The 27,531-nt window shown below is 40.4% G+C and overlaps 2 gene segments (V, D, J or C); both read left to right on the top strand.

Moving 5' to 3' along the window:
* Nucleotides 1-14,919: 14,919 nt before the first annotated feature.
* LOC122728778 lies at nucleotides 14,920-18,800 on the top strand. The segment is given in 3 exon segments: nucleotides 14,920-15,010; nucleotides 15,342-15,715; nucleotides 18,768-18,800. Coding segments are annotated over 3 exon segments (438 nt in total).
* A 356-nt stretch (nucleotides 18,801-19,156) lies between these two features.
* LOC122728777 lies at nucleotides 19,157-19,906 on the top strand. The segment is given in 2 exon segments: nucleotides 19,157-19,242; nucleotides 19,560-19,906. Coding segments are annotated over 2 exon segments (378 nt in total).
* The last annotated feature ends 7,625 nt before the right edge of the window (nucleotides 19,907-27,531 follow it).

Genomic DNA, 27,531 nt, shown 5'->3' with positions numbered 1-27,531 from the left:
CCCTTCATCTTTAAAAATAATTTAAAAAGTTATCGTATCTCCTTCTTCCTTGATCCTCAATCTATCTGAATTACTTTTGTTTCTATTTTCTCAATTTCTATTCTCTGGTTTTTTACTAGCTATAGTTCAAGATCATTATCTTTAGAAAAAAAAAACTACACAACACCCTATTTCCTGGTAACATAAAAAGCCCCAAACTAAAATTCAGAAACAACAACCATGCCAGTGAATTTTTTTTTAATTTAAATTTTTTTTTCAGTGAAATAAACATTTATTTTATTTTTCCCAATTACATGTAAGGGTAGTTTTCAATATTCATTGTCATAAGATTTAGAGTTCCAAATTTTTCTCACTCCCTCTCTTTCCTCCACCCTCCACAAGACATCAACCAGGTTATATATGAACAATCCACAAGTGTTCTTTTTATCAGTTCTTTCTATGGGGGTGGATAATATGCTTCATCATTAGTCCTATGAGATTTAAAATTGGATACTAGAGCATTAACCTCCCCTTTTGACTTTTTCCCTTATTTATCTCCCAGACTAGTAAATGGAAGAAGCTTCTGATCTCTAGTTAGAGCTTTTATTGTTTGGAAATTACAAGGTAATGTTGATTAGAGGGATAAGAAAGTATAAATACAAAACAAATAGTCTTAAGCCTAAATTTAGTCTATATTCCGTATAAAACTCACCAAAAACCCAAGGCCACCTTTGAGGGGGAGAGCCACGTCAAGCACTTGCTGTTACGGCGAGCCGGGCCGAGTCCAACCTCCGTCAGCATCTCTGTCTTCAGTGCCAGTCATCGGACAAGGAGAGCCAAAAAGAGATTCCACTTCCATTCTCTCCTTGCCTTTTAAGCTCGCACCCTGGAAGTGGAGTGCTTAACAGTCAGACTGGCATGTGTAGCCCATGCATGGCCATCGGTCTCCTCCCTGAAAGGGTGGTCCTTCAAAACCTGGCGTCTCTCCATTATCGCTAACCGACTGTTAAAAACTTCTTACCACAGTCCCTTGGGATTGTCTTGGATCATTGTATTGCTGAGAGTAATTAAGTCATTCACAATTACTCATCAAGCAATACTGCTGTCACTATGCACAATGTCCTCTCAGTTCTGCTCACTTCACTATACATCAGTTCATATGAGTCTTTCCAGGTTTTTCTCAGATCATCCTGTCATTTCCTATAGCACAATACCATTCCACTAAAATCATATACCATAGTTTCTTCAGTCATTCCTCAATTGATGAAAATTCCCTTGATTCTCAATTCTTAGCCACCACAAAGAGTTGCTATATTTTTTGTACAATTTTCACCCTTTTCTCTTTTTCATGATTACTATTGTTAACTGTTTCCCTCCATCCTATTCCTTTCCCCATGATATTTACTCTATTATCTATCTTCTTTTACCCTATCCCTCTGCAAAAGCGATTTGCTTCTGTCTGTCCCCTCCCCCAATCTGCTCTTCCTTCTTTTGCCCCTCTCTCTTTATCCCCTTCTCTTCCTATTTTCCTACAGGGTTAGATAGATTACTCCACCCAATTGAGTGTGTACATTATTCCCTCCTTGAGCCAATTCTGATGAGATTGAAGTCTTTGAGCAAATTCTGATGAGTGTTAGGCTCATTTACTGCCCAGATTAAATAGATTGCTCCACCCAATTAGTTCCAAAGGTTTGTCATGCCAGGGTGGGAGTGGGGATAAGCTCCCACTCTCTATAAAAGGCTCCAATAGCATGCGTCTCAAATAGCCTCTGATAACCGAAGCCCAACTCCTGGCCTTCTCGTGGTGGAACTGTTTCCACTAACAGGAGAAGGGGCAAAGGCGAGTCACTGGCACCTTAAAACCAGTTGCTTTGGGCTGGTGGGGCTCATTAGCCTTGGCAGGCAACCTGCCTAGGGGAAGGAAACCCTGATTTTAAACCTCCGCTGCCTTGAGGGTATACCCATATATGGGAAAGGCTTTGGGAGTTAACCCTGAGGAAAAATCAGGAGTCGGAGTCCCTTAGGCAGTTGGATGTTGGACATCACATCCCTCTGGCAACTCCTGCGGCAGCACTGGTGCCAAACTGTATTGGCTCTGCCTCACCTTTGGATCCACCTATGTCGTGGAGAGGGAAAACCCGCTGCATGGGCAACAGCTTGTTTTCCATATTGATCCGCCCAGGCCAGTGCCCTGGAGAGGACACTCCAGCTACTCCTCATGGGGTAGATACAACACGGGATGCAGCAGTTACCGGTTAAAAGTCATTCAGGAGCTGAGGCTCCCGTATCGGACTGCACAGCCACACTGTGGCCTGTGGCTCTTCAAGGCGCTGATCCATGGTCATCTGTGACTGGTGGAGGCCTACTACTACTCCACCCAATTGGGTGTGTGTGTTAATCTCTCCTTGAGGCAACTCTGATGATATTAAAGTCTCTGAGTCTATTCTGATGAGTGTAAAATTCATTTACTGCCCTGCTCCTCCCCCATCTCTTCCCCTACTCCATAAACCCTTTCCTGTTCCTTTCATGTGGGATTTTACCCCATGCTACTTCTGCCCTTCCCCCCTCCCCCTTCCCCAATGCATCCCATTCACCTCTCAGTTTTACCCTAAAGATGTCATCATGGGGCAGGCAGGTGACACAATGGACAAAGCATACACCCTGGACGCAGGGGGATCCGAGCCAAAACCTGGCCTTAGAAATGACAGTCACCCCCAGGTATGTCCTGCAACTCCAATTTTTTATGGTTCTCTAGGGTCTTGTATTTGAAAGTCAAATTTTCCATTCACTTCAGGTCTTTTCATCATGAATACCTGAAAGTCCTCTTTTTCATTGAAGTCCCATTTTTCCTATGAAAGATTATGATCAGTTTTGCTGGATACATGATTCTTGGTTGTAATCCCAATTCCTTTGCCCTCTGGAATATCCTATTCCATACCCTCCGGTCCTTTAATGTAGAAGCTGCTAGATCTTATGTTATCCTGACTGGGACTCCACAGTACTCGAATTCTTTATTTTTGGCAGATTGCAATATTTTCTGCTTGGCCTGAGAGCTCTGGAATTTGCCTATAATATTCCTAGGAGTTTTCCTTTTGGGATCTCTTTCAGGAGGTGATTGATGGATTCTTTCAATTTCTATTTTACTTTCTTCTTCTAGAATATCAGGGCAATTTTCCCTGGCAATATCTTGGAAAATGATATCTAAGCTCTTACTTTGATCATGGTTTTCAGATAGATCAATAATTACAAATTCTCTTTCCTGGACCTATTTTCTTGGTCAGCAGTTTTTCAAATAAGATATTTCACATTGCCCTCTATTTTTTTATTCCTTTGCATTTGCTTTATTGTGTCTTGGTTTCTCATAAAATTACTAGCCTCCATTTGTTTAATCCTAATTCTTAGGCAATGATTTTCACGAGAGAGCTTTTGTACCTCCTTTTCCATTTGGCCAATTTGGCTTTTCAAGCTGTTGACTTTTTTCTTATGTCTTTCCTGCATCACCCTCATTTCTCTTTCCATTTTTTCCTCTACCTCTCTAACTTTATCTTCAAAGTCCTTTCTGAGTTCCTCTACCTCTCTAACTTTATCTTCAAAGTCCTTTCTGAGTGCCTCTATGGCCTGAGACCAATTCATATTTTCTTGGAAGCTTTAGATATAGGTGCCCTGACATTGACATCTTCCTCTGAGGGTGCACCCCGATCTTCCTTGTCACTGAAGAAACTTTCTATGGTCCTCACCTTTCTCTGTCTGCTCATCTTGTCTGACTTTTACTTGAGTTTTTGCTCTTTAAAGTGGGGCATTGTTTCCAGGCTGTAGTATCCCAAGCTTCAGAAGGTCCCAGTTGGTATGATTTGGGAAGGAGCAGGTTCTTCACTCACCTGGCCTGTTCCCTGGTCTGTAGATGACCCCAGACCAACTTGCTAATCAACCAGCTTTGTGTGTTGTGGTTGTTAGCCCCAATGAGCCTGTGCCCCTCCCCCACCTGGGCCACTGCTACTCATGCCTACCTCCTGGTTCCCAGCAGGAAAAACCCAAGTTCTGCCTCAGCACCAGAATAGACCCTTGTAGTCTCTCTCCTGCCAAGGGCTCAGCCCTCACACCAGACTGTGAACTTAGTTCCAGACAACACTGGTGCTGAAGCTGATTCAGAGGCTCTGAAGGGTCTCTTTCTCTGGTGAGGCCTTCTTGGGACTGGATCTGTGTCAGGGTGACTGTGAGGTTGGGCTCGACTCCTGTCTCAGCACAACAGCTCCCTCCTTCTGACCTTCCAAGCTGTCCTTGGTTGGAAGATAAATTAGCACATTCTTCTCTGGGTTTTGCTGCTTCAGGAATTGTCCTATGTCATTATTTGTATTTTTTTTGTAGTGATCATGTTATGAGTTTGAGAGCTCACTGCCTTTGCTCTGCCATCTTGGCTCCCCCCCCCCCCAGTGAATTTTAAAGAAGTGTTTTTTGTAGGTATGCATGCATGTATTAATGTGTACATGCATGTATATACACGGGTGTACATATATACATAAATATATTTATTTGTATGCACACTTATACACCATTTTTTTAGGGCTCCATTTTAAATATCATGCATAGAATGGGATAAAGCACTCCAGATGTGTTCAGATTAGCAGTTATAAATAGGACTATGACTTCTAATCATTAGGATACTGTGTGTAGATTAATGCAGCCTTAGACTTATTTAGTAGCTACATCAATTACATAACACTGTTGGCTCATGCTACATTTGGAGGCAACTAAAGTCTTATTCTTTGTTTACATGAATGACTTTCAAGCTAAGTTTCTCCTATGCTGTATTTCTGCAATTAGTTTTTTAAAAACCTAAATGGACATTATTACATTAATTCACAAGAAATTCCATTCTATTGTCCAGTGTTCCACCCTGTCAAAGAAATTTTTTCATTTCACCTCTCTATTACTTTCCATAGATTTCTGTTTCTGGACAGAATATATGTATGTATACATGTGTGTATACATACATATATGTACATAATACACATAAATATATAATTTATAAAAATATAGCATTAAATAAAAATATAAATATGAGTAAAAATGTAAATAAAATATACATATACATACATAATTTTATATATCATATATAAAGTCTGAAAATTTATACACACCTGTATACAATTTCTATATGACAGAAAGGTATATGTATGCATATATGTTCGTGTATAGACATATGCATTATGCATATTCATAAACTTCCATCTATATATATGTAAAATGTGTATGAATATGTGTTTACACACATATGTATCTATGTATATAGTCCAGATAATGAGTTGCTTAGAGGTATCCATTTGTGTGTGTGTGCATGTGTGCGTGTGTGCGTGTGTGTGCGTGTGTGTGTGTGTGTGTGTGTGTGTGTGTGTGAGAGAGAGTGTATTCATTTGAGATAGCAAGAATAAGTATTATTCTCACTTTTAGCCTGTTATTCAATGCAAATGTAAGAACCACTTAGCCACTAAGCAACTCAGTTTCTGGGCTTTGAAAGGGGTTTTCCTTCCTGTTCATATGAGGTGTTCTTATCCTATTTAAGAAAGTAACCCTTAGGCTGGGCATCTCTGAGGAGAGTTGTAGCACAGATCACAGCAGCTCAAAAAGGAGAGGAAAGATTTCAAGATGAGAAACACGTTTTATTAACAGGTGGCAAGGTGGTTTAGCCTTATTATATGTAATTCCAGGTGCTGCTACTCCATCATGAATATGCATTTCCTTTGCTATGTGGCCATTGTTCTTCTGGGAGCAGGTAAATTCTGGGCACAGATGGGAAATCCTTACTCCAAACTTGTCAAGCCCTAGCTGAAAAACTTGATCTATGCTACAGTCCCCACTCCCACCGCCCCAAATTCAGCCTCTGTCATTCTCTTTCTGCACAGGCCTTATGGATGCTGGAGTTACCCAGACCCTGAGATACATTGTTGCAAGGAAAGCAAAGAATGTGATATTTAGATGTGACCATTTCAAAGGACAGACATGGGTTTATTGGTATCAACAACTTTTAGAAAAAGAGATTAAATTTTTGATGTATTTCCAGGGCAGCAATAAAGTGGATGACTCAGGGATGCCCAAGGCTCGATTCTTTTATGTCCCCAAAACAAGCCCTGTTGGCTGTCAATCCAGCCCATGGAGCTTGGGGACTCAGGCATCTATTTCTGTGCTAGCAGTGCAACCATAGTGTGGCAAAGCCTTCTCCTTTCTCTGTATAAACCTCCAGCCACCACACAGGAAACAGCTAATGCAGCAGCTTGTAACATGGAGTTTGGGACCTTGGTTTTTATTTTAAAATATATTTTGGCATCTCCATTTCAGCATAATCAGGTTTCCTTTGTAACCGGATATATTTTGTTTTCTCCATTTAAAAACATTGATCTGAGAGGGGCCCCATAGGCTTCAGCAGACTACCAGAGGGGTCTGTTTATCTGTCTCTCTGTCTCTCTCTCATACATGCACACATACATATACACTCATACTCACATACACACAGAGTTAAGAACTCTTGAGGTGGAATATCACATGAGACACAGGGGTTAAGGAAAGCACTGGTCGCAGAAACCAACCCCAGAATCCATAGCACATTCATGAGTAGAGGAATTCTGTGGCATAACAATAAACTCATGTCATTTCTTAATCTTTGCTGTGATCTCACAAATGTGAGTCCTTCAAACCATTCAGATTAAAACTTACCCTTGTTATCTCTGCTGTATAGAGGAAGAGAAACTAGAGACATCAGAACTCAGCAGCATCCGTGCCTAGGCAAGGACGGTCATCCATGGCAGAAGAGAGTCAATAAGATTTATTTTTTCTTTTTATTCTTTTTTCTTTCCTTTTTTATTGTTTAATTTTTTAATAGTTAAGATTTATTTTTTAAAAAGTCAAATGTAGTGTATACATGTAGAGCTTTATTCTTGGAGGCAAAAAGATCTAGGTTGCAATCCCACCTCATTCTAACAACTGCTATGTGACCCTCAGCAAGTGACTTAAGGTATTATGTGCATTTAGTGACAGATTATTGGGGAGAGAGGCATTCTGGTACAATGAAGAGAATACTAGGTTTAGACTCAAAGGAACTGGATTCAAATCCTAGCTTTGCCACTGATTTATGTGGACTTGGTCAGGTCCCTTATTTCTCTGAGTCAACTGTAAAATGAGGAAGGTTGAATCAGATGACCTCAAAGGTCCTTTCCATAACTAAATCTATGATTTCATAATTATTCTCTGTGTTCCAGAGAGATAGCAGAAAGAGACAAAGGGATTGGCTCCTGTAGCTTGGGTAAACATAAACTTCTGAGAATATAGAGTCAGTGAGGGACAATATTTTAGACCCAGATTGTACCAATGACAGGAGAAATTTTACACTGGATTCAATCTAGCAATCAGAGAGTCATTAGCAGCCCTATGCCAAGCCCTAGGCTTAGTCAATTCCAGGAACCTAGAGTAACTAGAGAGGACATATTTTTTATGCCACTAGTGACAACTGTCTTACTCAAAGCTCCCTCATTTCTGGATATCTCTGCCTTCACCCTCAGGACAGTTTATTCTCCAATCACATCCTCTATTCCCTGATTTTCTAGGAAGTCTATATTTTCTCTTTGGTTCTAAAATGGTTCTACTCTTTATCCAGAATCAGAGTTTGAGATGAAGAATTATGGTTCATGTAACTCTACAGGTAAATCTAGCAAATGTTAGAAAGATAGCACAATTAGATTTCAACTAATTCTCTCATGCTGTGCTTATGGACAAGACAGAGAATTGTATGATAGCTGATACATTAAGATATATTCAAAATCGATTGAATGACCAGATTCATAGAGTAGACATTAATGGGGTCAGTAACAATTTAGAAGGAAGTCTCTTGTGGAGTTCTTCAGAGATCTCTAGTTGGTCTTTTGGTATTGAATATTTTAGCTAAATTGTCAATTAGCTGTATTACCGGTCATGTTTGTCATATTTGCAGATGGCAAGAAATTTCAACAGATAGACATGGGGCTACTTTGCTGACAAATGTAGGACCAATTGTGAGAGAGGATAAATAAAGGAATCTTTCAGCATGGGAGGCTGTGGGGCTGGTAATTGAAAGAAGATCTTTGTACTACTCTTCCAATGAAAAGAACTAGCTCACCCATTTGACTACTGGGTCTTAGTTTTTGAAAGCAGTTTCTGATTTGGATGTCATTCAGGGTGAATGGGCTTTGCTGTCTTCCAACCCTGGCCACAATTCTCTTCTTGGGAAGTACCTTCTTTAAAGCAATCTACCCTCCAAATGATTATTCTTTTTATCCATATCTCCACAACAAATGTATGCTATTTGTGGGGTGTATGGGGAGTTCAGAGATGACTATCACATCTGGTATGAGGACTTGCCCATCACTTTTCAGGGCTGCTTATCCACCTTTGGTATACACCAATCACCTGACTCCCTTTTGGCTCCAAGAAGTAATAGTGTGTACAGCAGCCATACTCTGATAAAATGTTCTTGGCAGATAGGCTAAACCAGGTCGAAGGTAGCCAACAGGTCTCAAACCCACAGCTGAGTCAGAAGACTGTCTACCACAAGAATGTGAAGACTTCTGGAAGAATAAGTGGATAAAAGCAATGTGTTTCAAATGTCCAAGAAGACAGCCAAAGTGGCACTGGGAATTATTAGAACTAGGTCAGACATCTAAGACAAGAAGAAAGCCATCCACTGTGTAAATGGCTATCACCAGTCATCTTGACTTTGGTCCTGCCACTGGACTTTGATGACTCAGGAAGAGAGAGTGAAGTTGACACCTTTGGAAAACTCTGCTTAATTAAATCCAATTTCCTGGCAAGTCAAGACATTACCTCATGATGTCATGGATCGTCTAAAATAAAGGATCAACAACAACAACACTATTTATATCCTATCTTACAATTGGATACTATTTTCACTGTCTTTTGATGTTTGAAGTTTGGAGCATAGAATGGTAAGGGACAAAACTTGGTCACTTTGATGGAACATTGGGAGTGCAAGTCTCTGGATTCTTTGAAGAGTTCAAACACTCACTTATTGCCCATCAAGAGATCAACCTTGGGCAACTCATTTAATTTCTTGGAGCCTTAATTTTTCTCCTGGAAAACACTGAGAATGATCCATATGGTACCTTTCTCTTAGTCATTAAGAATCACATTTTTTTTTTCAATTTTCTATTTATGTAACTAGAGAGAAGTCTTTGGCAATAATTTCAAGTTTAGCCAGTTAGGATCTTTTCTCTACTTGGTTCAACTTTATCAACCACAACTGACTATGATATATCCTATATTGGTAAAAAAAAAGAGCATGAGGAAATGACAGTATAATTTTTTAGCCTGTTCATCAATTTTATTCAGTGATTAGAAGAGTAGAAATCTAATTACCTCATTGTATTATTTTGTTAAATAAAGAGAACATATTTTTGCGATGAAGATTTTTCTGCAATCTTAGATGTACATCTGAGGATTCCATTGAGGAAGTTTTCCAAATCCCTGAATCAATGATTAGAAACATTATGCTATTGGTACTTCATGTCAAGCAATAATTAGATCAATCCTAGGTAGGTATAACCTTAATTATAGTGATTAAAAATAAATATATATATAATTATTCCCTCCCCCTTTTTTTCAGCTAAGGGTAGTCCTAGTGGATGTTGGGACAGGCTTGATGAAATATCATAGTGTTCCAGCAGAGGGCATACTAATATAGAGTATAGAATAATATAATATAGATAATATAGAATGTCACCATTCTTCTACAAAAGACAGCAGTGGAAAGCTGAGAACTTTGGGGACTCCTGTCCTCAGTCTCTCCTCTTTAGGAAGAAGAAAGGTGAGTAATAGAAGGTGCTAAGATTTCTATTGTTCCTGGGGCCCAATATGTGCCTTAGATCCTGGGACGCTGGGAGGATATGGTGGTGCTATGGTGGGGAAGAAATAGCACCAGAAACATTCTTAGTGCTTGGTGAAGGTTAGTCATAAATGGAAAACCTCTGAAGTATTCTGGCAAGGCCTCAGCTCCAAACATTTTCTCAAAACTTCAGTGTCAAGTGCCTTCCCAGGATAAGTATTATATCTTCTCTCTCCTTTCTCACAGGCTCAATGGACTGTGAAATCTCTCAGACCCCAAGATTACTGGTTGGAGGAACAGGACAGGTGGTGACTTTGAGATATGACCAGGATCAAGGAGATGACATTATGTTTTGGTACCCAAAAGGCCTAGACCAAGGACCAAAAACCTTCTCTGTTTCTACAACAAGGACATTATAAAGGATAAATACATCCATAGTAGCTTCCATTATTGCAGCCAACTACCTCTTTCTGTTAGCTTCACATCAGCTCCCTGGCTGTTGGGGGGATGAAACAACATATCTCTGTGCTAGCATGAAATTCACAGTCACAGCCTTGGAGAGTAACTTCCTTTATGAGGATGAAACATTCTAATTCCTGCACATAACCACCAATCCTCAAGAGTCTTGTGCATTTCACTTCCCAGGCCTCACGCTTTCCCATTCTTCAGGAAAAGGAGGTAGCCTTCTTTTTTCAGTTAGTCTATTTTGTTCTAAAGGGGTTGAAAGGTTTGAGGCTGAACACAAAAGCATATAGAGAACAGTTGTCAAATGGCCCTCACAATTTCCCGGGGATTGACCACAGTACTCACTCTTATTGAGATCTAACCCCTAGCTCTGAAGAGACACACAACAGTTATTCAAGGGAAAGAAGCTGGTCACTCTTGGTAGAAGGCTGAATGCATGATCACTATCTTCACTTAGTCATTTAGGGTATTCTTTTAAATCAAGGGTGCTTGGCCACAGGTCCATGTATGCATTTCACAGAGTTGTGGCCTGGAATGAGGAAAAATATTTCATCTTTATTGTCAGTAATCTCTAACTAAAATTTAGAATTAAGGCTAAAAAAACCATTCTTCTGCTAAGTGTCCCAAGGTTTCATCAGATTGCCAAAGACTGTATGACATAAAGAAGGGTTAAGATATATATGTGTTTGTATATATACACATACATATATATATACATGTACACACACACATATATAAATATATATACACATTTATCCATATATAAATATACATACACACATGCATTTCATAGTCTGTGAACTTTGATGGGAAAATTAAGTACATTTTTATTTTCAGAAACCTCTAAGTGAAATTTGGAATTTCCTTCAATTAAGATTTTTCTAAAAACCTCCTTATTCATAGGTTTCACTAGGCTGCCAGAGGAGTATATGAGAGGAAAAAGACCTTCCCTCTTCTGCCCATGATGGCACCTCATTTAGCCTCTCAGGGGATTCATTCCCTCTTCTGGAAAATAAGGATTGTGATCTTCAGAATCCTTTCTTCTTAGGTAAATTCTGGTTCTATGATACTATGTTGGAATAGCTAGTACTAGTGAGTGGAAATCTTAGGGGAAGTCATCATAAAAATCCACTAGGGGGCAAACAGGTACTTTCTTGGGGAAAAAAATAGAAAATCTTCATTATTTAAGAAAAAAGAGGACCAAAGAGCTGGGATTCCTAGTTGTCCTTAGAATCTCTTCTCAGGAAAGAAAAGAAGACAGAAGATGCTGAGCTTCTAAATGCTCTTGGAGTCCAAGATATGGAACTGGTCCAGGAGAGAAAAATTTAGTGGTATTGAGCAAATAAATGGAGAGGTAACCTCATTGACCATAGAGGATGTAAAGGGACATCAAGAGGTCTGAGAGACACGTGGCGATGGGTGCTGATAGATTTGTGTTGGCGTGGATTGGAGAAATTGTGTGTATGGAAAGATAGGTACTGAACATTTTAGGTGTAGCAGAAAGTGTGGAATCTTGTGTTTGATACACCCATGTTCATGCCACCCCTTGGCTTGTTACTTGATACATTCTTACATTTAATTTTACCATCATGAGCTCTAGTGCATTCTGGGTTATCTCTATATATCTCCCAATTAAGTAATTAAATTTCAACTTATGTTTCAATTATCTTTCAAGTAACTAAGTACAGAAATCCTACCAGTTGATAAAATATCATTTATATAATAATTTGGAAAAAAGTCCTCTTCCAATAGTGCATACTCATATTTTGCTAAAGATTAAATTCCATCTCCTCAAATTAAATAATTGTTAAAGTTACTGAATATAAAATTCATAAACAATGAAACTAATGGTAATATAAAAACAAATGACAGGCTTGGTGTGAACATGCCAGCTGAGACTGATAGAATCGGTGATGATCACACCTGATTCTCCTAATTGTCCTCCTGCCTCCATCTAGCACAGTGGCTAAGTAGAATACAGTATCTAAGGGTTCCTTGAGCTAACTAGGTCCTTGAGTTCTTATTATTCTTGTCAGAGGCTCAACACATGAAAAAAGTAGAGATCATACCTGGGGTTATCAAGCTACAGGGCTGTCCAAGCCTTTTCTTTCTTTCTTTCTTTCTTTCTTTCTTTCTTTCTTTCTTTCTTTCTTTCTTTCTTTCTTTCTTTCTTTCTTTCTTTCTTTCTTTCTTTTTCTTTTAGTGAGGCAATTAGGGTTAAGTGATTTGCCCAAGGTCACACAGCTAGTAAGTGTTAAGTGTCTGAGGCCAGATTTGAACTCAGGTCCTCCTGACTCCAGGGCCAGTGCTCTATCTACTGTGCCATCTAGCTGCCCCTTGTCTGAGCCTTTTCTTACAGAGAAAAATTGGGAATTGTAGATGAGGAACAGCAGATACCCAGTAGATAGAGATTGCCAAAAAAAGTAACTTATCCAGTGGCATCACTGGAAAATCTAATAAATGTTGAATATGGAAGCTGTTCAGCATCAGAGGTGTGAATTTCCCTAGATCTATACTTACTGTGGCCTTATGAATCTTGTGTTCCTAAATGTGTTTGATATGATGTGTTCCCTGCACTTTCATCTGACAACACTGGGAGTATGGCAACATATGGTAATGTGCAAGAATATTTGAGGGAGGAGAAGGGGAATCAGGGAAGGTGTCCTATAGAAGATGGCAACTGATTTGAATCTTGAAGCTAAGAATACCAAGAAACAAAAAGATATTCTAAAACTACAAAAGGTACCGGCTGGGTCCAAGTAGGAGGTAGGAGACAGGATCCCAGGCTGACTGGCTTCAAGAAGAGAAGTTGGAGGCAGAATAAAAGCCTTTCAATTGTAAATTGGGAAGTTTGGATTTTATTCTCTAGGTAATCAAGAATCCCCAAGGATAAGGGAACAGGCCAATGACATGAAGGGACTTATGTTGCAAAATTATTTTTTGTATTTAATTGGAGGATTGGTTTACAAAGGTAGAGCATGGGTAAAGGCAGAACAATTTGAAGGCTCTTATCATTGCCCAGGCCAGGGGTAATGAAGACTTCTCTTAGGATTGTTGTTCAGTCATACCTGAGTCTTTGTATTTGCCATTTGGGGTTTTCTTGGCAAAGATACTATAGTGTTTAGCCAGTTACTCCTCCAGTTCATTTTACAAATGAGGAAACTGAAGCAAACAGGGTTAAGTGCCTTGCTTAGGGTCACGGAACTAGTAAGTGTTTGAAGCATGTGACTATTGAAAAACCTGAGAGAGAGAGTTTCTAGGTAATTAGTAATTAGTGTATTAATCTGTTGGCTAATAATCAATAAAGTGATGATCAGTGGATCTCTAGGAAAACCAAAAATTCCCAAGGTAGACACTGAATGCTTTAAATACCTATGTAAAAAGGGATGCCCATGGTAAGTGAAAGGCAACACTAATTGGTGGAGTTTAATGAGGATGTGGGCTAGGAGCCTTGAGCTCCTGCTGAGAACATGACTTGAACATGAGACTCAGTTGCCTCCAGCAATCTGGACAGGGGTATACATTTCCACCCAGACTACTCTGATTGTTTTTCTCTTTCAATGAGATGGGTCACCCTAAATTCTAGTGGAGGGTTACACAGAAAGGGGTTCATTTCCTTGGGGCAAGACCTCACCTGGACTTATTCTATTTACACTCTAAACAGAAGGTCTCCTAGTTGGGTGGGGTCTGGCGCAAGATTGAGGGATATATTTGCCCCAAATTATGGATATTTCATCAATCAGTCATATCTTTTATTTTTCTGTGTGAGGCAATGAGGGTTAAATGACTTGCCCAGCATCACACAGCTAGTAAGTGTTGAGTGTCTGAGGCCAGATATGAACTCAAATCCTCCTGAATGCAAGGCTGGTACTTGTGCCACTGTGCCACCTAGCTGCCCGCAATTGGTCAACTCTTTCAGAGACTTACTGAATTTATACAGGGGCTGGCCATTAAATAACCAAATAAAAAAGCTGGATCCAAACTCAATAATGGATTATTAATAAAATAGAAAATAATAGTTTCTTTCAAGCTTGATTTGAACTCAGGAAGATGAGTCTTTCTGAATCTGGGCCCAGAATTCTACCCAACAGGGTACAAGCTGCCTTTTCCATCAGGCTTATAGCCATATAAATGAAAAGAAACCCCTGGAGAAAAGCTATCAGCCATCCTCCTTTTCTCCCAAGCAATGGTCTCAGCCTTTATTCTCAGGATAGAACAGGTTGAGATTCATGATCTGCACATCCATGTATGAATCTACTGAAGGAACCAGATTTTGTTGTGGTGAGTAAATGGCTGAGTGGATGAGAGCTCTCTGGTAAATAAGCCATCTAAGAGACTACCTTAGACACATAAAAGAAATGACTTTGTGTAAGTGACCAAGCCTTTCAAGGCTCAGGTTTCCTCATCTAATGGGTCCCTTCCTACTCCAACTTTCTAGGGTCCTATATAGAAGCATAGGATAGGCTAGGTAGAGAGGTCTGGTGAATGAGGCTGTTTTCTAGATGAAGTTTTCCCCCATTTCCACTAGGGGACACACCATAGCTTCTCTCTGTTTCCATTGGAAACAAAATTGGAGGAGAGGAGGGGACAGAAGAAAAGGAGGGGAAAGAAATACGAAGAATCCTCTTCAACTCAGCCTCTTCCCACAGCAAAAGAGCCAAGAAGAAAAAATGCTGTGCCTGCTGTTGCTCTTGGGGCCTAGTATGTCCTATGAAATCTACTGATTTGGGGGTCAAGATGATTTGCTGAAGGTCCTAGGGAAAGAACGGGGAGAGGAGCTGGGGTACTGACAGGTATTGGGGCACTAGCTGAGATAGTAACCAAAGTATAGGGTGGGGGAGCCTCCATTCTACCCTCCAGAGAAAAGTACTAGAAAGGTAACATGACAGTGTGGAGTTCTGACATGATGTAGAGAAGGGTTGGGGAAATGGTGGCTAGAAAACAGCAGGAATAACAGAATTCCCCAGTTATGGTTTCATCTGAGCCTAGAACAAGGTGCTTTTTCTTATCTCTCCATTTTCTGTTCTATTAGGTGGTGGTCTTGCAACACTCATCTCTCAGCACCCAAGCAGAGGGATCTGGAGGAAAGGGGCCTCCGTGAAGATTGATTGTGAACAGAAGGGTCAACTCAGCACCATGCTATGGTACCAGCAGCTTCCACAGCAGGGCTTGGTACTTATTGGTATTAAGAATGAGGGCTTTGATGCCACGAATGAAAAGGGATTTAATGAGTCCAAGTTCCATATTACTTCACTACGATCCAAATCCTCCACTTTGAAAGTGACTGGTGTGATTCCAGAAGATAGTGGCTTCTATTTCTGCAGTGCTAGTGACACACTGAGAGAACTTGATCAAAGTCTGCAACAAGAACCTTGGCTTTTCCTCTCTTACTCACATGTGGAGAAGGTGAGGGATTCTGATAGAGCAGAGGGAAACCACAGCTGTGGGGGAAGACAGCAGGGTCCTGGGCAACCAGTGAATCAGTGGTGGAGGTGGTTGGAAAGAAAGGACAGAGGATGTTTCCTGGGGCATAAGTATTAGGAGATGCAGTCATATAATCTCATTCCAAAGGCTATCCTAATATCTTGGTCACCATAACATAAATTCCTTCCATTTTCAAAGAAGTTGTTGGCAAGGAGAATGAGGTAGAGATCTCAGAGAGCTGAAAATAAAAGAGATTTCTTGAGGTGAGATTTTTCCTTATATAATGAAGACCAATATGCCAGCTGTCCCAGATCCATACTCTCCTCTCCTTACTAGCCCTGCCACTGTGAAAAACTAATAATATCTTCCCCAATTAATCATGAGATTAATAAATATATATGTAATTTATATAATTATTTTAATTAATAATATATAATTAATAATTTATCACAATGTAACTTTTCCAAAAGGGATAGGTACTGGACCTGTGATTTCATTTTTATATAGAACTCCTAATTCCTCTACAGATTAACCAAGCACTTTCTATGCAAGTAAGAGTCCTTGAGAGCTGGCAAGAATACCAGGAGGCAAGTCAGTGACACAAGTAGTATGTAGTGGATATAGGATTTGATCCAAAGGTTTCTAAGCTTCCGTACATTTCTGATTGGACCTGAACAAGATTAGAAATTAATTTGAAAATAATAAACAAAATAAATAAACATACAATAAAATTTGATGCTACATTTAAAAACCAAATCAACATGCAGCCTATGGAACCTCTAACGTATAGAGTTCTCCTCTAGTCATTGTCAGTCATACCCACCTCTTCATGACCCCATTTGGGAGTTTCTTGTAAAAGATCTTGGAGTGGTTTGTCTTTTCCTTCTTCAGTCCATTGTATAGATGAGGAAATGAGGCAAACAGAGTTATGTGACTTAGCCGTAGTCACACAGCTAGGAAGTATCTGAGGAAGGATTTGATCTCAGGAAGATGAGCCTTCCTGATTTCAGGCCTGATGCTCTATCCACTCTTCCACCTAGCTGCAGATGTATGGAGTAGTGTCAACCCTAGTTTCTAATTAAATTTGACACCAAAGCACTACATCAGCCTGCCTCTCAAGAGGAGAGGGAGAAAAGGTTAACGTGAAAAAAAATTAGGAACCTTTAGAAAGGTTGATGTCAAGTCTGATTATTGTATAAAAGTCTTTGAATTAATACTGGAATATATGACTCATAAATCTAGGTTGGAAATATAAGTGCAATAAATAAATCTATTAAACTCATTCATACTGGATTATGTAACAAAACTGTAGAGCTGCATTTCCTACTAGCATATCATTCGTATGCTCCAAATCCTTCACCTTGCAGTATAGTTATACTTTAACCACTTCATGGCTGAACATGGAACATTCTATAGATGCTATGGAGAAGGAATCCCAAAGAGGATCAAATAACCAAAGGTTAGGATCATAGTCATTGGGTGAGGAGAAGTCATCTCTGATCCTCAGTTGGGTCCACAGAAAGTTATTAGGGAAACTTAACTCATACAGGTATTTTGGGGAGTAAATCAGTTAATGGTTTTGTACTAGTTTTTAACCTTCCCTGTGATAAGACACGAGCATGTGAAATGGTGGAAAATAAGAAGAGTTTCCTTTCTTGTACCTACAATAAAATTCAGAAGAAGTGTGGCTGAAAGAGATAGGATGAGTCTATGCCCCTTGCTCTAGAACTTTGGATTCTTGTTGCTGCTCAGTCATGTGTCAATCATGTCTGAATCTTCATGACCCTATCTGGGACCATGCCGTTTCTGTCCCCAGCTCATTTTATATATGAGAAAGCTGAGGCAGACAAGGTTAAGAGACTTTCCAAGGCTCATATAGCTAGTAAATGTTTGAGGCCAGATTTTAACTCAGGGAGATGAGTCTTGTTAGTCAAACAAACAAAGAGGCTATTTAACCTTTGAGAATTAATGTCCAGTCTCTTCTCTTTCTCCTAAAACCAGAGTTAGCGTAGTGTATAATGGAAAGAGCCCTGAAATTGGAGTCAAAGGTACTGAGTTTAAATCTTGAATCTGCTATTTATTACCTGTGTGGACACAGGCAAGACATTCAGTTTCTCAGTGTCTCAGTTTCTTCATGTGGAATAGGAAGGGGTTATATTAGATTTCCTCTAAGGATCCTCCAAACTCCTGGATTATGCATGTGGAAACCAAGAGTGCTAGAACTCAACACCCTCTGGAGTCACTCAGCTCCCCAGATCATAGGTCTTTCATGCCCATTTCTTTAGGTGTCATGTTGGAAGAAGGAAGAGAGAGGTGATTTCATGTTGTGCAAATGCACATTGGCTGTAATTTTCTAAGGTATATTAAAGCTTTATCTTTTCAAATCCACATCTAATTTTAGATCAGGTGGATTTTTTTTCCATGGAGAAAACTTTTGAAAAGTCTATCACTTTCAAATATTGTAAAGAACTTGAAAACAGTTTTCAGCTTTTCCAAAACTTGTTTTTATTTCAAGATTCAACCTTTATCATTTACATGTCTCCAGAAAGTCAAAGAACCACATTTTGAGAAAATCTTTAAACATTGTAAGATATTTCTTTGGAGTTGTTTTTGCTTGTTTTTTTTTTCCTCAGACAAAAGTTTACGTAACTAATCTCAGGATTGGAAGAATCTGGACTTTGACCTAAGAAATCACTAGCGAATTAGTTCTATGGGGTTCAGAAAGTGTGGGGTTGAAAACATACTTCATAGCAACCATTGGACAGAAGCTATAAAACCTCTATTTTGTCTCCCAGAAAGTGTACCAAACATTTACTTTCAGAGAATGAGGATGAATAACCAACTCTGAAAGACCATGACCTAACAGTTGTATACAATAATCTGTTGATTCTGAGTAGAGATTTATAGGAGAGTACTAGATTTGGAATCTGAAGACTTATGTTTGAATAACAAGTTTATTATTTGCTACTTCTGTGAACAAGTCATTTGACCAAGGTGGGTTTCAAATGTTTGTGTTATTCTTTCCTTCTTGAAGCTGACCAATGAAATAATGAAAACGATGCCTTAACCTGCAAAAGGATTTTATTTCAGTGAGAGAGAACTGTAGAAAGTCACCAGCCTCATTCTCTTCTCCAGAGTTATCAGAGTCCAGTGGCAAGACAAAAGTCAAGATGACTGGTGATGGCCCAGGGTTTCAACTACCTCTTCCCTAAAAGGAGATGAAGCTAGATGATCTCACATGCACTGTCTTATTACCAAATGAGAATAATGACCTTGGAGAGGGCCTCTCACTTCTCATAGTGCTCCACCAGAGGGCAGACTGGAATCTTCCTATGATTTTGTAGAAATTCACCATATTGCTAGAGGAAGAGGAGGGGCAAGAAAGAAAGAAGAGCTCAATGAAGAATAACTCCCATGGCCTGATCCATCATCTCTTCTTTGAAGAAACCAAGAGAACAAGAGAGAACAAATAATAGGCATGCTGAGACTGTTATTGCTTCTTGGGCCCAGTGAGTGCACAGAACTTGAAGACCTGGTAGGAAAATGATGAGGGTGATAGGGAAGAAGTCCCATGTCTTCTAGAATATGTGAGGGGTTCATGAGAGGACTATAGCCACTAGCCAGGAGAAAAGGAAAAGTATAGGAAGGTTCTGATGGGGAAAATGCTCCTCAAGCTAAGACTAAATCATGATTCTGGTTTATTAGGGGGCAATGTGTTGATGGGAGAGGATTGAGGAATGAAGGGTGGAAGGAGAATGCAGAAGCTTTTACTTATTGATTTGTTTGAATTCAGACCAATGGTGCTCATTGACATGTTCTTTACCAGGCTTTGGGCTTGGAGCTTTCATCTCACAAATGCCACACCAAGGGATATGGAGGAGTGGAGATTCAGTAGAGATCCAATGTCATCTGATCGACTTCAATGTTCCAGTCACTATGTGGTATCAACAGCTTCCAGAACAGAGCCTGGTACTGATCGCCATTTCCAATCCAGACTCTCCCCCAGACTATGAGAAGGGTTTTGATGCAGCCAAGTTCCGCATCAGTCCCCAGGGTTCAAAGTCCTCCATTTTGACAGTGACTGGTATAAATCCCAGTGACAGTGGCTTCTATTTCTGCAGTGCCAGTGACACAGTGAGGAACTTGGATCACATACCAAAGCAAAAACATTAGCTTCTCCTCTCTCACACTCATCTGAATAAGACTGTAAAGGAAGGCAAACCACAATTATGACTAGGAGAGTTCTTTACTCTGGGGCATGTGCTAAATGAGGGATGGGGCAGAACTGTAGTCTGGTGCCTAAAAGAAGAAGGAAGTGACATCAGACAACATAAAGCAGGAGCCCAAAGGAATTTGGGATAACTTTTCTTCTCACAAAATATCTAAAAATTTTACTCAACCCACAGAAGTTTTCAAATATATGAGAAAGGGACTTACGCTTTAGTCGTAGGACTAATCTATACAGCTCTAACTGTGTTGCCAGAATTAAATTTCTATCCCTGTGATTCTTTCACGTTCCCCTATGATGCCTTTGTACTCTAATCATTCAACAGGTATCAGCACATAATTGCAACACAGCTAATATAGGATTTTAACCCAGGCCTTCCTGATTCCTTTTCCACTGTTCTGTCCATTACACCTCACTGTCTTTCAAAAACTTGAGGCTTAGAAAGTTAAGGGGACTTGTCCCTTGTTCACACAGTTGCTAAGTAACTGAGCTCTGTACTCTCTCCAGTATGTTATGCTTCCTCTGCCAACTTCTAATATTGCATATTGTAACCTAGACCACAGTCTACTTTGTCAAACATTTCTCAAGGCTTTTCCTTAAGCTCTTCCAAACATAGAGTCTGGATATAATTCCTTAGGTGAGCTTTCCCATGGCAGATAGCAAGCAGTCCAGGGTTCACTGCTGTGAGTTGCTGAGAAAATACATCTAGAAACTCTGGAGAATGTAATGCTTTCTGGGACTCTTGCTGCATCAGTCTTTTGTGCCCTGAGGACTGAGGTTCTTTTTGCCTAGCTGAACTAGTCAGTGCACACTGGCCTGGGGCTCTGCAAACTGCACGGTGCTCCACCCACTGGTTGTAGCCATTGCCAGGGCTCTGGCACCTCACGTCATCACCACTCGCCAAGGCCTACATGGGCCTGGCAAAATTATAATGATTGGAAGCCTAGTGAGGGCAGTCATGTGACTGTGAGAGCAGCCAGCCAATTGGCTGGGGCTGTGTGGGGAGTTTCTAGGTTTGGGGGAGGAGAATTGGGCATTCGAGGTGGAAGCTGGAAAGCGACAGGCGTTCTGCTGCGTATTTTCAGCTGATTCCTGGGCGGTGGTATTTTTTCAGGTATTATAATTTCGCTTTCCCCATTTTATTTCCTTTCCCTTGATCCTACTGATCCTGTTTGTTTTCTTTTTAAGTTCCTTGTTGTTAAAATAAATCTTGTTCTGTTTTGAGGGAGGCTGCTGGTCTCCTTCCTTGCCCCAATATTGCAGTGAGCCACTTAGCTAGCACTCCCTAATTAAAAATTGGTCCCCAGAGGGGTAAGGGAAAATCTAATAACACTTGATGCTACACATTATTTTTTTAGATCGGTCTAACTTTTAGGAAATTTTTCCTTATGTCAAGTCTAAATTTGACTGCAAAATTCACTTGAAATTTTCTTTGCTCTATAATACCAACTTCTATTTTATGTCGGCCTTGCAAATGTTTATTTCATGTCTAAACATTCAGGTTATATAAGTGAACAAAAGAGATGTATAGAATTCAAAGTCTTTTTCCAGGTATGTGAACATTTACTCAGAAAGGGAGAAAGACACCCCTGCAGTTATGTTCTGTAGTGTTTTCTGGAAAGTATAAACTGACCTCAATGAATCCAAGATATTTTAGTGGTTCCCTCTCATTTTTATTCTAAAATATAGTATATAAACCCCTCAAGCATTTAAAGGTCTTTATAATCTGGCTGATTTATAGGTTGTTTATGTATTATTCATCTTCATATATTCTGAAAATAGACTGCTAACTGGGATTCCATAGCCTTTCTCTTTGCCTTTGAAGAGGCTGTTGTTCCTTATGCCTGGAATACTCACTCTTTTTCCTCCCCACCAACTCTTAGAGTTCCTAGCTCCCTTAGAGGCTCAGCTCAAGTACTAACTCCAATAAGAGGCCTTTCCTGATTCTCCTAGCAGTCAGTGCCCCTACCAATTTTCTTTGTACACATTTATTTTGTATTTGTACCCTGGGAGGTAGGTGCTTTTATTATCCCCATTTTGTAGTAAAGGAAACTGATAGAGATGGTAAAAAATTCGCCTAGGGTCAAGGGTGCGGAGCAATATTTGAATTCAGGTCTTGGTGACCCACTGTTGAACACTCTGTTCACTCTTCCACTAGTTGCCAACAGTGCAGTTTGAGGAAGAGGAGCAGAAATCAAACTTGATGCCTCTAAATATAGGAAGGGACAGTTAACAGAAAATGTAGTCTACATGTCACCTGGAGATTTTGGATTAAAGCTTCTTTCCACAGCTTCTAGAATCATCCCTCCATCCAAAGTATACTTCCCCTCAGGGCCATGGGGATGGGGTGAGGGTTGAGGGTGGGAAGGGATGTAGCTTATCTATAACTTTCTGAGAAGCTGCCCTCTTTGCCCTCTTCAAGACAATGACTCTGCTGGCCTGGGAGGCTGGGCTGTGTTGGGCTGTCTGTGAGAGTCTTACCCTCCACAACTGACTTGGGGTACATTTCAGTGACAGTTTCTCATTTTACTGAGTCCTGAAAGGCCTATGTGTGCCCCTTCTTATCAATGGGAGGGGAAGAAAATGGTGAAGAGAAGTTTTAAGATCATAAAAGGAGAATGTTGGGGGGAATTTGGGGTATGGAGGAGGGTAGAAGGTGAGCAGCTGAGAAAGAGGTGACTGTGGGAGTGGGGATGTGGGGAGTTTGATGGGAGAATCTGGCAAAATGAACAAGGCATCTGAGGATTAGCCCAGATGGGCAGTAAGGAAAGAATGGCCGAAAAGCATGCAGGCGAGTCACAGTGCTGACCACAAGTGTTCTGACCCTGGCTGGAGATGCAGCCAGGAGAAAGCCGGAAATACTAGTGCTTGGTGACTGTTCCATTGACCACTAGGGGGCTCTGTGGTTCCACTAAAACTGTAGAGGAGTTTGGAAATATCTGCTATGGGAGACATTCTGAGGTGAGGCAGGGAGATTAGGTTGGGTAGGGTGTCTTGACACAAGTAAAAAAAAAAAAGAGCCCTTAGTACTAAAGCCTAAATCATATTTTAGGAACTCTAGTGAATTCAAGGGATGAGGGAAATAAATACAATCAACAAGAAGGACAATCACCACTCCCATAATTGTTGTCCCCTGCCCAGCCAAACGTGAAGGAAGCTTCAAGAGAACAGCAAATGACTCTCTGGGAGATAAAATAAATGTTGGGAAGGAGAATGAGCTGAGTAGTGATAAAACTAGTCAAAATAGAGATAGTAGAATCCCACTTGCCTCTAGAATTCAGAGGATTCTCAGTAAGAGCAAGGGGAACTGCTTTGGATAGTAAAGGGGAAACAGATGAATATCTGGTGCTGGGGTGTAACCCTGGTGTCTTGTCCCTGCAAGCAGCCCTAAACTTCAGTCATGGATGACAAGGGGTTCCATGGAATCTATGTAGAATCCTGATTGAGAAAGTACATGATAAGGGAAGGTCTGTTTGAGTACATTCTAGATGGGATTAATATGGTGTATGATGAACTACTGAGCAATCCTAGATAAAAGATTGAGTTCAGAAAATCTTGTGTTCAATAGAGAAGATGAACAAAGATGCTTGCAACAAGATACAGGTCATGTCAAACCAAGCAGACATATCCATGTGTCATGATGCAAGCAGATAGACTAACCCCATTAGGTATTTAGGAATGGGACCTTTCTCATACTGAACACAACTCTGTCCAAATTTGGATGTCTGTAATTCCCAATTAAAATCTCATCTTTTTCAGGAAATCTTTCCTAATTGCTCTTGGTTATAGTGACTTCCCTCTCCTAATTATTTCCTATTCATCCTGTCTAGAGATTGTATGTTTATCTTCGTTTGCATATATTCTCCCCCTTTCCAATTTGAGGTCCATGAGAACAGAGGTCTTTTGCTTCTTTTTGTTCCCACAGTGATTAACACAGTGCCTGACATAAAGGTACTTAAATCATGTTTGTTGATTGACTAACCAACCAGTCAACAATTATTTAATTGAGCTCTTCCCATGTGGCAGATGCTCAAAAGACCATTTTAGCCTCATGCTGCCATGTAAAAGGCAATGATGAGAATGACTCAAGAAGGGGGAGGGATATTTCCAAATATTGCTTAGGTGGCTGGGGTTTGTGGAGTGTAAACTAAGAAACCCAGTGACATCACAGTTAGATACCATCCAAAGGGCAAAAGAGATTCCCAGTGCCCCAAGCTTCATCTCTGAAATACCAAATGACTGAGCATTACCCACTCAGGTATGCCCCAACTGCAACCATGGTTCCACCATGGGCACCAGGCTTTTCTGCTGTGTGGTTGTTTGACTCCTCAGAGTAGGGAAGTTTTTACTAATCAGCATAGATACATGACCTTCATTTGCCAGGACCTAGTTTGAACGCTTTTCCCCACAGTTTACTGCTGATCTTTTTAGCTTCTGCCTTTTTCCATCACAGATTTCACAGATGGCAAAAGTCACTCACACACCCAAATACCTGGTTATAGCAGCCAGGTAGCCTGTACTGTTGAGATGTGAGCAGGATCAGGAAGAAGACAATATGTACTGCTACTAACAGGAAGTGGGGTAAAAACCAAAGACAATCTTCTTCTATTATAAAAATATGGGGGCTGGTAGGGGGCATAGTGGATTAAGCACTGACCTTGGATTCAGGATGACCTGAGTTCAAATCCAGCCTCAGACACTTGACACTTACTAGCTGTGTGACCCTGGGTAAGTCACTTAACCCTTATTGCCCCACAAAAACCAAAAACAAAATTAAAAAAAACAATACAACATGAAGAAACAACTTTCCTGATACCTTCCATGCCAGTAGATCAAAGTGTTTCCCTCTGTTACTTTAACATCATGTCTCTAAGTTTGGGGCAGTCAGCTCCATAGCTCTGTTCCTGCAGCAGTGTGACAGCACTGCATATTCACCCCTTGTCTTGGTACAAACCTTCTGTATCCCCAATAAATAACCTCAACTTTCAGGGACGTTATATGTGGCTTTTTGGGGCCATTTCCAGGGTAGGTATATGGCTGCACATTTTCAATGGTTTTGGGTGGGAGAAAATGGGAACTAACTCCCATGAAACTGGCATGAGCATCCTAGCTAGGACTAATATGGGCTTGGTATTGAGTCACCAAACAATACTGGATCATGGAGTTCTGTGGATCTGAGTAGGAGAGGCAGAAAGGATTGATGGAAATACTAAATGAGAGATTAGTGATTCACTCAGGGATACTTCAGGAAAATTCATAGGTCAAAGTGAAGACAACTGAATGGGATGAGAGGATCAGAGGAGGGATGGTGCTGAGTCACTGAAGTCTTCCAGTGGCTTTGGGCAGGTGGGGGGATGGGGGTGAGACAGAGTTCTACTTGCAGTATTATTTTTTTAAAACCAGAAGAAGATAAAGATGACTTGATTTCTAGGTAGCCACCAGAATCTATAAAGTATTACTGGTGATTATGAAATCTTAGACAAGCATTGGAAGACCTTAAGGTACACCAGGTACCCTCTAATGTCCTCATTCTCTTTCAGAATTCCTTTTATGGCTTGTTTTTCTCCATCAGATTATAAGCTCCTCGAATGTATGAATATTTCTTTTCCTTACTTGTATCTCTAGAACTTACCACAGTTTCTGGCACATAGTAGGCACTAAATAAATGTTAATTGACTTGAGGTGAATTGGTAAATCCAGTTTGGATTTTTCAGATTTTTTTCGGTATTTGGAAGGTGTCTCTTAATTTTCAATATACTCTTCATTCCAGAGTTTTTTTCTCACATATGCGTCTCTTCTGTCTCCTATGCCAGTGCTTCCAACAACACCCACTGATCCAATCCCATTGTTTAAAGTACAACTTTCATATTGATTCCCTCTCTCTGAACTCTTTCAAAGGTCCTCTCACCTATTCCCATTGCACACCTGTGCTTCCTGTGATGCCTTCAACTTTCTCATTGTGCTTCTTTCTTTGTGGAATACTACAGTTTGGTTTCTTTACATTTTGTGGGCAAACTGCTCTATATCTTGATTAAATTTCTCTTATTTTCTTTCTACTGTCACTTCCTTGATATAACTGAAATCTGGTGCTATGAGGAAGTCATCACATCTTTGGCTATTATGTTAGAAGTTCTCCCTTCTCCCTTTTCCCTTGACTTTATGAAAAAGGACAGGGAATGGGCCTCCTTGTGATATCCCAATGCATGTTCTGGATTCTCTCCCTTGTTAATCCTAAACTCTTTCTCTGTATCTTCTCCTAAAATGACTGAATCCATTGTCCCCTCCTGAGACTGACCCTGGTTTTATCTTCCTGGATGACTTTAATACCAGGTTCATATTCTTCCTCTACATCCTGTCCCCCAGCACCATCCTCACTGGCTCCAATTTTGTCATTGGTAACCCATCTGATGACCCAATCTCATCACTCCTTGAGTTGCTTATTTTGTTAATTTTATAGAACTTCATCTCTACTTCACCTCAGGTGTACTTCAAGAACATCCTACACTGGGCTATGTTACAGGGCACTGCTTTATTTCCAACATTCCAACTTTGTCCCTTCACCACCCTATCTGATCATAGCATCCTGACCTTCCAACTTTCCTTCAACCTCACTAAACCAGTTCTTTAATGCTACTGTGACCTTTTAAAGCATTCAGCCTTTTTCTTTTTCAGAATGATGAGGGTTAAGTGACTTGCCCAGGGTCACACAGCTAGTAAGTGTCACGTGTCTGAGGCCACTTTTGATCTCAGGTCGTCCTGAATCCAGGGCTGGTAATTTATCCACTGTGCCCACTAGCTGCCCACAGCAATCAACCTTTTGAAAATTTTTCCACTTACCAAACTCCTAGCCAGCTTTCAATCCTCCTTCACTGTGGATTCTAACATGAGCAATTTAAAGGAGCCCTGGCCAACATTTAGATTCCATCACTTATCATAATTGTCAGCATCATACAGACAACATATTTAATAGTATGTGCACATAGTAAATGCTAAATAAATATCCTTGGAATAATAGTAATAATCCATACTTTTAAAAACTAGACCTATATTTTTGTTCATGTAAGGAGATAACTGTGGGGACTTTCTTGAATAATGCAGATTGCAACTTATGGCATTGCAAAAGTGTCCTGAAAGCACAAGTGGTGAAGTGATTTTCCCCAGGGTCAGCCTACACATGCACACACACACACAGATAATGGGCATGAGGAACCCTAGAACCCAACTCTCTCAGAAGTTCAACCCCAAAAAACCAGAGACCTGGATATCACAGATGCCTCACTCCTGTTCTGATGCCACCATGGAAAGCAGACTTCTCAGCTTTGTGGCCATTTGCTTCCTGGGAGCAGGTGAGTGGTCAGCCCAGAAGACCAGGTCAGGCATAAGTTTGAAACCTTTCTCTTTTGGCATCAATGTCAGATGTGCTGATGAACTGAGATTCCCAGCTTCCCTCTCCTCCCGGCAAAGGTCTGCCAGATAGCATTGTTCTCCAGATCCCAAGATACCTGGTCACGGGCACAGGACAAGATGTGGCACTGAGATATGACCAGGACCAGAATTATGATTACATTTA

Source organism: Dromiciops gliroides, chromosome 5, assembly GCF_019393635.1.
Source record: "Dromiciops gliroides isolate mDroGli1 chromosome 5, mDroGli1.pri, whole genome shotgun sequence".
Taxonomy (NCBI): Eukaryota; Metazoa; Chordata; class Mammalia; order Microbiotheria; family Microbiotheriidae; genus Dromiciops; species Dromiciops gliroides.
This window is presented reverse-complemented; position numbering and strand designations above follow the sequence as displayed.